Source organism: Notamacropus eugenii, chromosome 6 (genome assembly GCF_028372415.1).
Source record: "Notamacropus eugenii isolate mMacEug1 chromosome 6, mMacEug1.pri_v2, whole genome shotgun sequence".
NCBI classification, from domain to species: Eukaryota; Metazoa; Chordata; class Mammalia; order Diprotodontia; family Macropodidae; genus Notamacropus; species Notamacropus eugenii.
The window spans coordinates 78,156,102-78,170,581 of NC_092877.1; the positions used below are offsets into that span (position 1 = coordinate 78,156,102).

General features: G+C 35.5%; 1 protein-coding gene across 3 annotated transcripts in view; it reads left to right on the top strand.

Moving 5' to 3' along the window:
- The window catches only part of ZCCHC4 (zinc finger CCHC-type containing 4), a 63,437-nt gene that overhangs the window by 14,353 nt on the left and 34,604 nt on the right, over nucleotides 1-14,480 (top strand). For all 3 annotated transcript variants that reach the window (XM_072620396.1, XM_072620397.1, XM_072620395.1), the window contains exon 6: nucleotides 9,705-9,777. In XM_072620396.1, coding sequence (XP_072476497.1) covers nucleotides 9,705-9,777 — 73 coding nt within the window. The remainder of the gene's footprint in view (nucleotides 1-9,704; nucleotides 9,778-14,480) is intronic.

The following is a 14,480-nucleotide window of genomic DNA, read 5'->3' on the forward strand; positions in this document are numbered from 1 at the left end:
ACCTCCTGAAAGAGATCCAAAAAGAGAAACTCCTAGGAACATTGTAGCCAAATTCCAGAGTTCCCAGGTCAAGGAGAAAATATTGCAAGCAGCTAGAAAGAAACAATTTGAGTATTGTGGAAATACAATCAGGATAACACAAGATTTAGCAGCTTCTATGTTAAGCGATCGAAGGGTGTGGAATATGATGTTCCAGAAGTCAAAGGAACTAGAATTAAACCAAGAATCACCTACCCAGCAAAACTGAGTATAATACTTCAAGGGAGAAAATGGTCATTCAATGAAATAGAGGACTTTGAAGCATTCTTGATGAAAAGACCAAAGCTGAAAAGAAAATTTGACTTTCAAACACAGGAATCAAGAGAAGTATGAAAAGTAAACAGGAAAGAGAAATCATAAAAGATGTTAGAAAGTGGGTGCTTCCTAAATGCTTGTGTGGGTGAGGAGAAGGAAGCTGAGAGGACGGAAATGACTTGCACAAGGTAGCACAAGCGGTCAGTGACAGAGCTGGGATTTGATCCTAGGTCTGTGGACTTCACATCCAACATTCTTTGCCCTCTATTGCATTGCCTTCCTATTGTGGAAAGAGCATGACATTCAATCTGATTCTTGCTGTGAGATCTTGGGAAAGTCATTTAGCCTCTCTGGGTTTTAGTTTCCTTATCTGTAAAAATGATTTCTTAGGCCCTTTCAGTTCTAAATCTATCATCTTTTAACTTTAATGACAGAGACAGGATCAGAACTCAAGTGCATCATTTCAATAATTTGGCTTCTGGGCTTCTGTAGTATTGTAATGTTATGGGTATTGCTAAGCAGAAGCATAGGAAATATTATTCAGCAAATATCTGGTCAGAAAAGAAAATGGGCTTATCTTGGAAAGAGTGAGGGATAGCAGATTAACTTTGAGTGCTCCCTTGGTGGTGCCCACATAGTATCTAAACACTAAGAGAAAGATTTCCATCAGAGGGAGTGGATCCTTCCTAGAAGAATGTGAAGAAGAGCCACCCAGGATGTGGTTTTGTGACTGGGTTGTAAGCTAAACTATTAGAGGGAGTACCCACTTCAGGGAGATCTTGGAGCGTTTGAGTACTGATGATGTACTATGTTGGTTTTGTAGTTGAATTTGCTATGTAATGATTTTTCTTTAATGTTCTCAACAACTATAGAAGCTTTCAGTTTGGTATATGATGTGGTGTAGGTTGCAGAATTCCAGAAAGAAACCAGAGGGAATCCTAATGGCTTATGAGCATAAATGCACAAACAACTTGTTCAAATTCTAAGGGCCTTAAGTTTTCCCGTAAGTCTGCCTTGTGACTTTTCCTTTTTGAGAATATAGTCTAAACTTGGTTTTAACTCAGAGAGAAAGTGTTACTTATTAGTAAAGAAATATTTCTCAAGATATTTCTCTAATGAATGTTTCTTTTAAAAGGAGGTGGGGGGAGAGGATCAGATTGTTATAACCATATATATAGATATCTATATAGATAGATATCTATATATATATATCTAGATAGATATCTATACATACATACATACATATATATATATATTCATTTGTTAGGAACAGACAGATTCAGGTTTCATAAATTTTTCTATCTTCCCTAATTTTTCAGTCAATGAATGCTTATTTCTGGAGAGATGTCAGTTAAAACTTATGGCAGCCCCAATTAATAGGAACACATTTGTAGCTCCAAATAAAATCAAACTGTGGATCATCTTAACACTCTGTGATTTAGGTATATAATCTTGTATGAATTTGCACCAAATCCCACAGTGCCTGAGGACTGCATGAGGAACAAGATCATCCTTTACCTAGCTCTTCCACCAGAGTGGAACTTAGCTTCAATTCATCACTGTGGCACAGGGGTAGTGCTGGATCCTTTGAGGCTGTAAGCTCTGGTAGCTTCTGTCAAGCTTGAAATTGTTTGAGTGTGCCTGTTGTCCAGGGGTCAACTTGGCTAAAGGCAGAAAAAGGCTCATCACCAGGTTGGCAACAAGGACATGAAGTTTTTGACCACAGCAGCTCTCAAAGACCATTTCCAAGGGTTTGTGATTGGTATTGATGGAGGAATGGCCACACGAACAAAATCACAGGTCCCTGGAATATTAATATACCTTGTGTGGATGGCATCAAGCAATTCTTTTGCTATTGCACATCACTGGTTTTTGTGGCTTTGTAGAAAACCAACCTGTGGGCTGTTTAGATTTATTACAGTTTCATTTTGGTCATATGGAGATGGCACAAGGATTCTTTTTTTAGGAAAAGTAGAGTTAATATTTGCTACAGGATAGATTCCTGCAAGCTTTAATTATAAATTTAGCTTAGAAGATATGAAACTGTATTTGGCAACCTATCATCTGAATATAGTTATTTTTGAAAAATGAATCTCTTAGGTTGATCTCATGAACTAATTTCATTCAGTTCTTGATTACATTTCCTATGTATAGTACATGTTTCACATTTTGTAACTGACTTTTATTTAAAAGAGAATGAATGGCCAAATTAAATGAATGTCCTTTTGAGTGGCTTTCTATTGCATTCATCCCTGATTGGTTTTGTTTGCCTTATTCAGTGTACAGAATAATTCTTTGTGGCCAATTTCATTTTAAGAGGGCATTGTTGAGTGATTTTTCATAATTTAAAATGTGAATAATTTTGCCCACTTGTTTGTAACTTGATGAAAACTTGGAACTGAAATCTTGGCTTTTTCTCTCCTCTGTTGCCTATAATAATTTGTCCAATGATACTGTTTTTATTTAGCTCTTAATTTACAAATGATCAAAAGGATGCTATTTAAAGAGGGTATTAATCTTTTTATGAGATAGTAAAAGAAAAGATGAGGTGAGGTAATAGAAAAAGTTGTCTTTTTTGTACTTTTATTTGAAAACTGAAAACTATCAACTATAGGATAGCCTTCTTTATTTATGACTTTTCTGTTACCTATTTTATTTGCATATTATCTATTGGAAATAAATAGGTTAAAATTTAGTTAAATTTTATACTAACATCTTTGTTTATGAGATGGTCATTAAGGTGGCATTATGTCTACTTATGTCAACCATATTTTAAATATTTTCTTGCTCTTTAGGTCCTTTGTTCATTTCATCAGTGTACAAACTTTTTGTAGTCAGTAGATGTGTTAAGATTGTATTCAGGCATGTTAAGGGATATTGTACAGAGAATGGTGACCAGATTTTTTGGACCTCCATTGACGACAGAATGAGAGGAAGTGGATTTTAAAAGAATATTGGTTAAACATAATGAAAACTCTGTGGTAGTAATGGCATTCTATTAGCATGACTAGGAGAGACTAAGGGTGTCTGGTGTGAGACCCACTCACCAAAAGCAAAGGGAAAGTCAAAAGTTCTCATGATATGATATCAGCAATTTCTGGTTTTAAATCAAGTAAATAAGAACTTCCTTTGATCTTTTTAGATTATCCACTTGAGTCTTCCATTTAGCAAGATGATTAGACATTGAATATAGTGACCTGATTACTGTAGAATTAGGATAGGATATGGATTGTTCAGTTATAGCCCTTGAGGAAGGCAGCAAGATAGATCAAATGACTTCCAGAGGGTTCTTTTAAAAATATGATTCACTAGTAAGATGATTTAAGTAGTTTATTAATACTGACTGTTTTCAAAGATACATGTTTTACTTGAGAATGGCAGCATGATGTAGTGGATGGATAGAGCATTAACATTGGAGTAGGAGAAACCTAGATTTAAATCTTGCCCTTGGTATATACTCACTTTGTGAACATGGGAAGGTCATGTAACCCATTAGTGCCTCAGGCAACTATAAGATTATAGTAGGTAGAATCAGTTTCCATACTGAAATTCCTCATTCTGGAATAATATCCATGAAATTCATTTTTTCACAGATCTGAGGGGAAAAACGTTGAACTTAAGAAACTATTTAGAATTTTAAAAAATTTCTTCAGTACTTCAATAACATTGTGATTTCATCTTTTTGGGTACTCTTCCCAAGAGTGCATTTTATAATCAATCCATATCTTCTCATCCTGTGTGTTTCTTTCCATATCCTTCCATAAATCTTTTGTACAGGTTTCCCCCAGGCCGCTGAAGGTCTTCCTTTTAAGACTGTTAACATTTCATGGGTATCAGTGTTAGACTTGAGTTGTCTATCAGTCTCATTACATGATGAACTCATCTTTGATGTAATTGTATGTAAAATTGTAGGTAAAATCATTCTCAAAAATATCATATAGTCATGAAAACAGATACATAGATGATTCGTTGTTAATGTCCTCTTGGTAATTTTTGATAATAATAACATCCTAGTCATTTGGTATCTTCCCTTTTGAGATACCTTGAAAAAATTGTTCCCTTGATGCTTTCAAAAGCCTTATCTCTTGCATGAATTTATTCTGACCTTTGTTTAGGAGAGTTGCCTACTTCCTTGCTTCATCTTTTTAATTGTGATTTCTACTTCATATAGTGTTGTGTGTATACATATATATTATGTATATACACGCATAATATATATGACTGAGGCATTAGAGACCGAACAAGGTGGTTCATCTGCCACTGAAGATCAAATTGCTACAGAAATCCTGGGAGATCTGTTTTGTCTTGCACCCATTTGTTGTACTTTCAGTTTAATCTACCAATACTCTAGGTTTTGATTTAATTGATTATTATGTCAACTTTCTGTAACCTTATTTTTCCCTTCATTGCTTTTGACTGTTCTGTAAGGCAGTATTGCTGGTAATTGTCCACCTTCTAACAGTTTACAAATAAGTCTATATTCTAAGCTAGTGTTGCCCTTGGCTGCCATGTTTCTTGCTTTGGCATAACGATTAAATGTTTGTTGACTGAATCAGTGCCTGGGCTGCTTGTGATAGTGGCTGTTTTACATTGGTTAAATGTCTATAATAAATGACAATCAATTAATGTTGTTTTCTTCAGCTGTTTACCGTTTTTCAGTCAATAGCTTATTTGAATAGTTCTGATTGAATTTGTTATAATTGTATGTTTTGTTTTCATATCATCTTGATCCTAATTTGCTATTGATTTTGTCCTTAGCTTTAAGTAGTCTGTGATCTGGCCTGCACGCACGGTGCTGATTCAGAAATGGCTCCTTTCTTTGTAACCAGTTGTTTCCTGTCTGTTGAATTATTTAGTTAGTTTCCATTTTTTTTAAATAGTATTTGATGCTTTTTTCATAGGGCATCTTCTTCCCCTTCTTTAGGGAAGTGTTCATGATATGCAGCTGTGAGGCTCCCAAGTAGTCAACAAGCCTTTGGCCTTTATTTCTTATTTCTGAACAAATATTTTTGCTGTCTTCACTGTCCTCCTTCATTCACATCAGTGTGACCAAGTATCACAGTCTTTGGTTACTTGGTTTGGAAGTTCTTGTCAAGTTCTTTATAGAATTTCTTCATTCTTTGCAATAGATGATGGCACATAAGGTGCAATTATCTTCACAGAAGTCTTTTTGCTTTATACTCAGTACATATATGTGTATACATATGTGTAAGTATGTGTATATACATACGGACACACACACACACACACACACACACACACACACACACTGAGATGGCCAAATGTTTCATAAAATGATGCCTTTTGATGCATGATGATTTAGTTTTCCCCTTCAGGGAGAATCTGTGAGCTCTATTTTCATCTAGATAGCTTCTGGCTTTATTCATAGACAGAATGTTGATTTTGAAGTGGTTCAGTTTCTCCAGCAGTGTGTCACCTCTTTAGTTGTTGAACAAAGGTATCACATTTCAGGTACTAAGAGTTCAATGAGTATTTAAGAACAGTGTAAAAACTGTGTGATTCTTTGGACCCAACCCTCTAATCCCCACCCCCCTCTTTGCTGCTTCTCTGCCACTGTTACTGGAAGTGGAAGTTGGGAGGGGAGATGTGGAACTCTCCTAAACTTGAGGGGCATTTATCACATAGTACTTAACCCACTGGTGATGAGTTTCTCTATTCTTGATTTGGATAGTTTTGGAAATCAGACATAGTCTGTCTTTTGTACTTATACTCAAAATTTATGCCAGTAAAAGCACAAACTCTAGCAAGTTCTACCAAGCTGGAAATGCTTCAAGTATAGTCCAAACGACAGATAAAAATCAGTCCAGCAAGTATTTCTTGAGTCTTTACTATGTGCCAAGCCTTGTGCTATATGTTGGGAATAGCTGGGAATCAAGGTTTAAAAATGAGACAGTATTTGCTCCCAAAGAGCAGATATTCTATCTGGGAGACAACAGGTACATATATGACTATAGACAGAATAAATACAAAATAAATTCAAAGTAGTTCATGAGGACACTAGCAAATTGAGGAATCAGGAAATACATTGTATAGAAGGTGGTGCCAGAGGATTCTAAAAGGAATTCCTTATGGGGTTCCTCAAGGTGAAAGTGAGGAAGGACATCCCAGGCATTTGCGATCACCTGTGACAAGTCTTGGAAATAGGAGATTGAGTACCGGGTGCAAGGAACAGATAAAAGGGCAGTTTGACTGGATTGTAGTTAGGTCAAGAAGCATTTGTTCTGCTTCTTGCCTATTCTGTTCCAGGAACATGTGCTGTATGAGAAAGAAAAGAAAAGTGATTGGTTTGTGAATCTGGAGAGGTAGATTGGGGTCAAGTTGTGAAGAGCTTTAATGTCAGAGGAGTCTAGAATCAAATAAAGATTCTGATACTTGGGTCAGTTGAGTGAGAGGAGTGACATATTTAGCTTTGCTCTTAAGAAAAAAATCTCCTTAAGATAGAGAACATTATGGAAAGTAGAATGGATACAGCAAGGATACAGTAAGTTCGTCTGATAAAAGTTTCATTTCTCAAACATAGAGAACAGGGCCAAATTTTTAAGAATATAAGTTATTTCCCAATTGATAAGAAATTAAAGGATATGAACAAGAAGTTTTCAGATGAAGTAATCAAAGCTATCTCTTGTCATGTGAAAAAAAGCTTTAAATCACTTTTGGTTAGAGACATGCAAATTAAAACAACTCTGAGATACCACCTCACACCTATCAGATTGGCTAATATGGCAGAAAAGAAAAATGACAGAGGTTGAAGGGAATGTGGGAAAATTGGGACACTGATGCTTTATTGGTGGAGTTGTGAACTGATCCAATCTTCTGGAGAGCAATTTGTTCGAAGGGCTATAAAACTGTGTATGTCCTTTGACTCAGGATTACCACTACTAGATCTGTGTCCCAAACAGATTTAAAAAAAGAGAAAAGGACCTACCTGTACAAAAATATTTGTAGCAGCTTTTTGTGATGGCAAAGAATTGGAAATTAAGGAGATGCCCATCAATTAAGGAATGGTTGAACAGGTTGTGGTATATGATTGTGATGTAATACTGTTGTGCTATAAGAAATGATGAGCAGGATGTTTTCAGAAAAAAAGCTTAGAAAGACTTACATGAACTGATGCAGAGTGAAATGAGAAGACCCAGGATGCATGTTGCAGTTTATATAAAGCAGTTTATACAGCAACAGCAATATTGTACAGTGACCACTTGTGAATGACTTAACTATTCTTAGCGATACTGAGGGATTTATGACAAAAAATGCTATCCGTCTCCAGAGAAAGAACTGATGGAGTCTGGATGCAGATAGAAGCATACTGGTTTTTACTTTTTTCTTTTTGGTATGTGTTTTCTTTCACAGCATGACTAATATGGGAATATGTTTTGCCTGACTACACATAAATAATCTATATCACATTGCTTGTCATCTCAGAGAAGGAGGGAGGGAGAGAATTTGGAACTCACAAATTTTTAAAACAAATGTTAAAAATTGTTTTTACATGTAATTAGAAAAAATATTTAAAATAATGTGAAAAAAAAGAAAAAAAATCTTTTTAACAGCTGTGTCAGCCATAGAGTAGAAGGGTGAAAGACTTGAAATAATAGGTTTTTTCAAAATTTTCAAAATGTTCAGTGGAAGTAAGTATCTTAATTATTTATTCAATAATTTCTTGATTGTTTTCCATGGAAAACAGTCAAGACATTCAGCTTCAGGTTACTGAATAAAGTAAATGAGTTATCCTTAAAACTTCAATATATTTAATTAAACTGATTAAACCATCAGTATGGTTAGTCCCTCCATTAGTGCCCATTGCAGCTCTTTTATATCTTCTTACCTTTTGGGGTTCTTGTTCATGTTTCTCCATATATAGCTAACTACATTTCCATGCAACATGCTCTAAGTTTTTTTCCATTTCATGGGTCCCACTGGAATATCCAACTGTCCGTCAGAAGATAAATATCCCCTGCTTTTACCAGATGTCATCACTTGCTTTTGCCTTGCATCCAGACCGCTTTTTTTTTTTTTAATAATCCATTTCCAAGATTATATTCCAAATGCCACTTCTTGAGTCTAGGTCATACCTTAAAACATGCTGCTTATGTTCATCATCCATTTCTCTTTTATTCTTTGAGTCATTTGCAAGTTGATTCTTTGAAGATTGCAGCATTCCACTATCTACAGCCACGGCATCATTACAATCACTTGGAGAATGTTTATGTTTAAAAAAAAATGAGTCTTTGTGCTCAGAAGCATCTTTGGATCATTGCCTTGCTCAGCTTCCCACATTCAGTCTAGCCTATTCTCCAGCTCCTTTTTAATTCTACCCTTGTGCAGTGCCCAGATGTATTTTTTACTGATGAACTAATTTAGTGAACCAGCAATCTAACTATATATTGTATCTGGGTGATATTCATGTTTTATCCTTTTAATTTTTCCTATATGGCTTGTTTGTCTGATTTCTTTTAAGAAGGCCCAGTAATGTGCTACACTCAGCACTATATCTTCTGTAAGTTGTAACCTCACCATTCTATAGGAATTCCCTCTTCTATTGGGACCTTGTCCAAGATATACTACCTGATACCTTTGATGAGAGTGTATCTCACTGTTTTCTTCTTTGTTTAACAATAGTCAAAGGAATGTTAAACAGTAGTCCTTTTCTAAAAAGGTCTGCTAATTATGCTTTTAAATAAATTAGAAGATTAACTGTTGAAAGTAAAATAATCTAGTTAGAAAATACATTGCCCTTTCTAGGTACTGATTGCATTTGATAAAGTATGTACCAATTTTTTAATGTATTGCTAGCCATTAAATATAAGGCTGAGCTGATTAATATTGGAAAATAAAAATGTTGGTGTTGAACATTTATTTTTTTTCATTGTTAATCATAAGTGAATATGACTAACTGATGCTAATCAAATGTAGTTATGCAGTATTTTCTTAAGTTGTTAAATAGGTATGATGTAAGAAAAGATTCTGTTTTTATTTACTTTCATATCTTGACTTTAATTTATGTATTGAGCCCAGATAATTTTTTATATGCTGTCTACTTACTACATAGAAGGAATATTTGTATTTCATGCTCATCTCTTCTTTAACTTTGCCACTGCCTTCTTAAACTCGGGTAGATTTTTTTTCTATATGTATATGACAATACATGAGCAGAAGGATATATTGACACAATATTTTTCATCTCTAGTTATTGTGAAAGTTAGTTTGATGTTTGGAAAACACTTTGATTTCCTCAGATGAAAGAATGGTGGAGAATAATCAGATCCAGCCAAAGACCAAATGTATTTTGATACTAAAAATACCTATCATAAATCCTTAAAATTAATTGTTTGAAAATGTTTGCTCTAAAATATTTGTCATTACTTAACCTAACAAAAATTATTTTATAGGTATTCACAGTTTTATACAGAAGAGAGCTTTTGCCATTACAACATGTTTAATCATCATTTTTTTGATGGACAGGTAAGAGCCATGACTATTTTTTACTTGTAAGTCCAAAGTGGTGTTTGGTAATTTCATAAAGTAAAACTTTTTTTTTAAATTCCTAATGTTTATTTATTTTTAGTTTTCAACATTCATTTCCACAAAATTTTGAGTTCCAGATTTTCTCCCTGTCTCTTCCCCTCCCCCCACCCCATAACGCCTTGCATTCTGATTGCCCCTTCCCTCCATATGCCCTCCCTTCTATCACATCACTCTCTTCCCTTGTCTCCTTCTCTCTTTTCTTGTAAGGCAAGATAGGTCTCTATACCCCATTACCTGTATTTCTTATTTTCAAGTTGTATGCAAAAACAATTCTCAACATTCATTCCTAATACTTTGAATTCCAACTTCTCTCCCTTGCTCCCTCACCACCTATCTCCACTGAGAAGGCAGGCAATTCAATAGGCTGTATATGTATAGTTTTGCAAAAGACTTCCATAATAGTCATGTTGTGTAAGACTAACTATATTTCCTTCCATCCTATCCTGTTCCCCATTTATTCTATTCTCTCTTTTGATCTTGGCCCTCCTCAAAAGTATTTGGGTCTGATTACTCCCTTCTCCCTTCCCATTTGCCCTGCCTTCTATCATCCCCCTCACCCCACTAGTCCCCTTCTCCCCTACCCTTCTGTATTACAGGATATACTTTTGTACCAGACTGAGTGAGCATGTCATTCCCTCAAGCCAAATGTGAAGAGAATAAGCTTCCCTTTTTCCCCTCTCACATCCTCCCCTTTCTCCTCCACTGAAGAAGCTTTTTCTTGCCTTCTTAATGGGTGATAATTTACCCCATTCCATTTCTTCCTTTCTCCTCCCAATATATTCCTTTCTCACCCCTCAGTTTTCTGTTATTTTTTTAGGTATCATCCTTTCTTATTCAACTCACCCTGTGTTCTCTGCATGTGTGTGTGTGTATAATCCCTCCAACTACCCAAATACTGAGAAAAGTCTCAAGAGTTACAAATATTATCTTTCCATGTAGGAATGCAAACAGTTCAGCTTTAGAAAGTCCTTTGTTTTCTCTTTCCTGTTTACCTTTTCCTTCTTCTCTTGAGTCTTGTGTTTGAAAATCAAATTTTCTATTCAGTTCTGGTCTTTTCATCAAGAATGCTTGAAAGTTCTCTATTGCATTGAAGACCATTTTTTCCCCTGAAGTATTTTACTCAGTTTTTCTGGGTAGGTGATTGGTTTTAATCCTAGTTCCTTTGACTTCTGGAATATCATATTCCATGCCCTTCGATCTCTTAATGTAGAAGCTGCCAGATCTTGTGTTATCCTGATTGTATTTCCATGATACTCCAACTGTTTCTTTCTGGCTGTTTGCACTATTTTCTCCTTGATTTGGGAACTCTGGAATTTGGCTACAATATTCCTGGGAGTTTTTGTTTTCAGATCTCTTTCAGGAGGTGATCTGTGGATTCTTTCAATATTTTTTTTTGCCTTCTGGTTCTAGAATATCAGGACAGTTTTCCTTAATAATTTCATGTAAAGTAAAACCTTTTAACCCAAATCCTGAGGGAATGGGATGTTTTGGTTGACATTAATGGCTAACTAATTTTGCTTAGATTTGTAGGAAAACAAAATAAAACAAAAATGTTCATTCTAGGGAGTTTTTCACCAAAAAACTATGCCTTTGACACTACAAAATGAGATCCACACCCTTTTTAGAATAACAAAATTAAAGTTTTTTTTTTCTCTCAGTTGAAAAGGGGGGGAAAAGGAAAAAAGACAAACTTTGAATGTCTATGTTTGCCACTCCATGGTGAAACTTTAAAGCCATATAGCCATTTATACCAACATTTACCTTTTTAAAAAAAAACAGCAGTTCTGTGAGCATTTTCTTCCCAAAACTAGTAGTGTGGTACTGTGAGCAACAGATAAGCTAGATCTTTGCCTTACAGAGGTTGCATTTTTACAAAAAAAACCCTGATTAATAAATTGTATTGAATTGTAATTTAAATGATTATCAGTTGAATAACTGAATCGTATTGAAAAGTAAATTGAATGCACTGATGCCTCTATTGGTATTTTTTGGAAATCTCTTAATAACAGAATTAGGTGAAGCTATGTGAGGGGAAAAGGTCCAGATGACATAAAGTAGTGAATTATAACAAATTTTATGTGTATATATATATATATATATATATATATATATATATATATATATATATATATATACACACACATATATATACATACATGATACATGCACACACGTGTGTGTGTGTGTGTTTGCTTTTGAAACTCTATTCTGGAAAAATATGTACATGTTTAGATTAAAATATGATGTGCATGCACATTCCTAAAGCCTCAAGACTCAGTCTCTCTTTATATATGATCTCTAATGCTTGTTCGTTGGGATTGTATAGGCATAACTCATAGATAGCTACAAATTTAATCTCCTTATGGATAACTGGAAAAGGTAACTGTAGTACTTAACCATTACCATTCAGAAGGTAGTCATCTATTGCAATAATAGTCGATCTTGATGATCCAAAATACTGTAGCTGTTGGCTTATTGTGTGTAAGTCCCTTAACTTCTTTGTGCCTCAGGTGTTTCCTGTGTAAAATGAGCATGTTAAATTATGAGATATCTTTTCCCAAGGTTCTGCCCACCTCAGATTTGATGCTGTCCTGTTGTACAATCAGACTTTTAAGACTATCCTATATTAATTTCCCTAAAATCTTGATTTTTTTGTATGCTTCCTTCAAGAGGTAGAAACCAATTCATTGCCTTTATTACTTACCATATAATGTAGAGCCTACTTTGTCTATAACCTTTTTTAAGCTTTGAGGAGTAGGTCAGGTAGCTACTGTATTTGGTGAACAAATTGTGAATAAATCTTTGATGACTTAGTGGCTTTCTAGGGCAAGTGGACTATAAAATCCTTTAATTCTGGAAGTTGTCATATTTCAAAATTCATTATTTTACCTCAGATGTCCTTTTAGAAAATACTTGACTACCTTTTGTTTCATTCATGATGCCAAAAAAATGTATATGCTTTACTTACTTGTTAATAAGTCTGAGGTAGAGCAGCATCAGTAGTAGAAGAGGGGGCTTGGTCCAGGTCCTTGAGGCACATGATGGTATGGGAGGGAGGGAGGTAGACAGACAGGAATGCACTTCAGACTGATTTAGACTTGCCCATAAAACTAAAAGGGATCACAGCAGCCATCTACTCCAACTACCTCATTTTGTAGATGAAGAAACTGAGGCCTGGGGAAGTTAAGGGACTCATTCAAAGTCACAAAGATAGAAAGTATCAGAGACAGGATTTGAAGCCAGGTCTTCTGATTCTAGAACTTATGTTCTTTGCACTGTACTACAATTCTTCCTCTCTTTATTGGATGTACTTCCAAGACCTATGAAACATGAACTGAGACCCAGGAAAAGTTTTGTTCAAGGTCAAACAAGTAGGAAGTGTCAAAGCAAGGGTTCAGACTCATACACTGTGATTCAACAACTAATGTTGTTTTCACCACCCCATGCTCCTTCAGTGCCTCATTACCCCATCCGTGTGAATTTAAATCAGTAGAGTAAATCCTTAGATGAGGGCTGTTTACAGTAACCTTTATTTCCAATTATACCATATCTTTCTCTCTCAATATATTAAGTATGCATGTTTGTGTAACTTAGCAGCATTTTTCTTCATTATTGGGTCCTCTCCACTTAAGTCTTCACCTGGGTGCAAAGGTTGAAGGATTATGACCTTCTTTCATTCTTTCTAAAATGGCTATTTTATATGTGTGTTTCTATACATATAGACACACGTATATATGTATGTATATACAAACACAGAACCTATATATGTATATATACTGTGTTTCTGACACAGATTTTTTTGTCTGTACGTACATATATGTGTGTCTTTATGTTGATGTGTGTCTGCTGTCTGTATGTCTATTTTTTATATATATATACAGAGAGAGAGAGAGAGAGAAGTGTACACACACTCACAGACAGCATACATACATATATAAGTTGTCCCAGAAGTCTTAGTGCAGTTTTATGCTGTACTAAAATTGGGACACCCTGGATATGCTAATATGTGTGGGTATATGTATAATAGCTCAGATTATGGCTTGCCTATTTCCCCACAGTAAGGCCGTGTTGTGTGTTTTTTGTTGTCTGTTCCCCTCTGCAATGTTATTTCCAACTGGTTATCTCATACGCATCTCAGATTCGTCTTGTACAAAGCAGAATTCATGATCTCTGTCTCTAAACTCTCCTTCCTCCCAACTTCACATTGACAGTGCCATCATTTATCCGGTTGCTCAGCTCTTGACATTCACTCAGCCACATGTCTTTTCTGTTCTAATCTGCTTCTCTTCACTCCTACCACGGTCATCCTAGGTTACGGCCCCTCCCCTGTTCTTCAGTAGCTTTCTAATCCGTCTCCCTGCCTCTAGCCTCTCCTCTCTCCAAACCACACTCCACCCACATCATCATTTCTCTAATGACATGGTCTTCTTTGGCAATGAAGGACGAACACACACAAGAGAAATAGATATCCTGGCCAACAAAGCACAGATCTGACCATATCACTTCTCATGGTTTCCCATTTAGGATTAAGTGCAAACTCTTTTGTTTGGTATTTCTAGCCCTTCTGGCTCCAGCCTATCTTCCCACAGTGATTACACACTTTTCCCCCTCACCCTCTGTGCTGTCTTCCTTCTTGATCC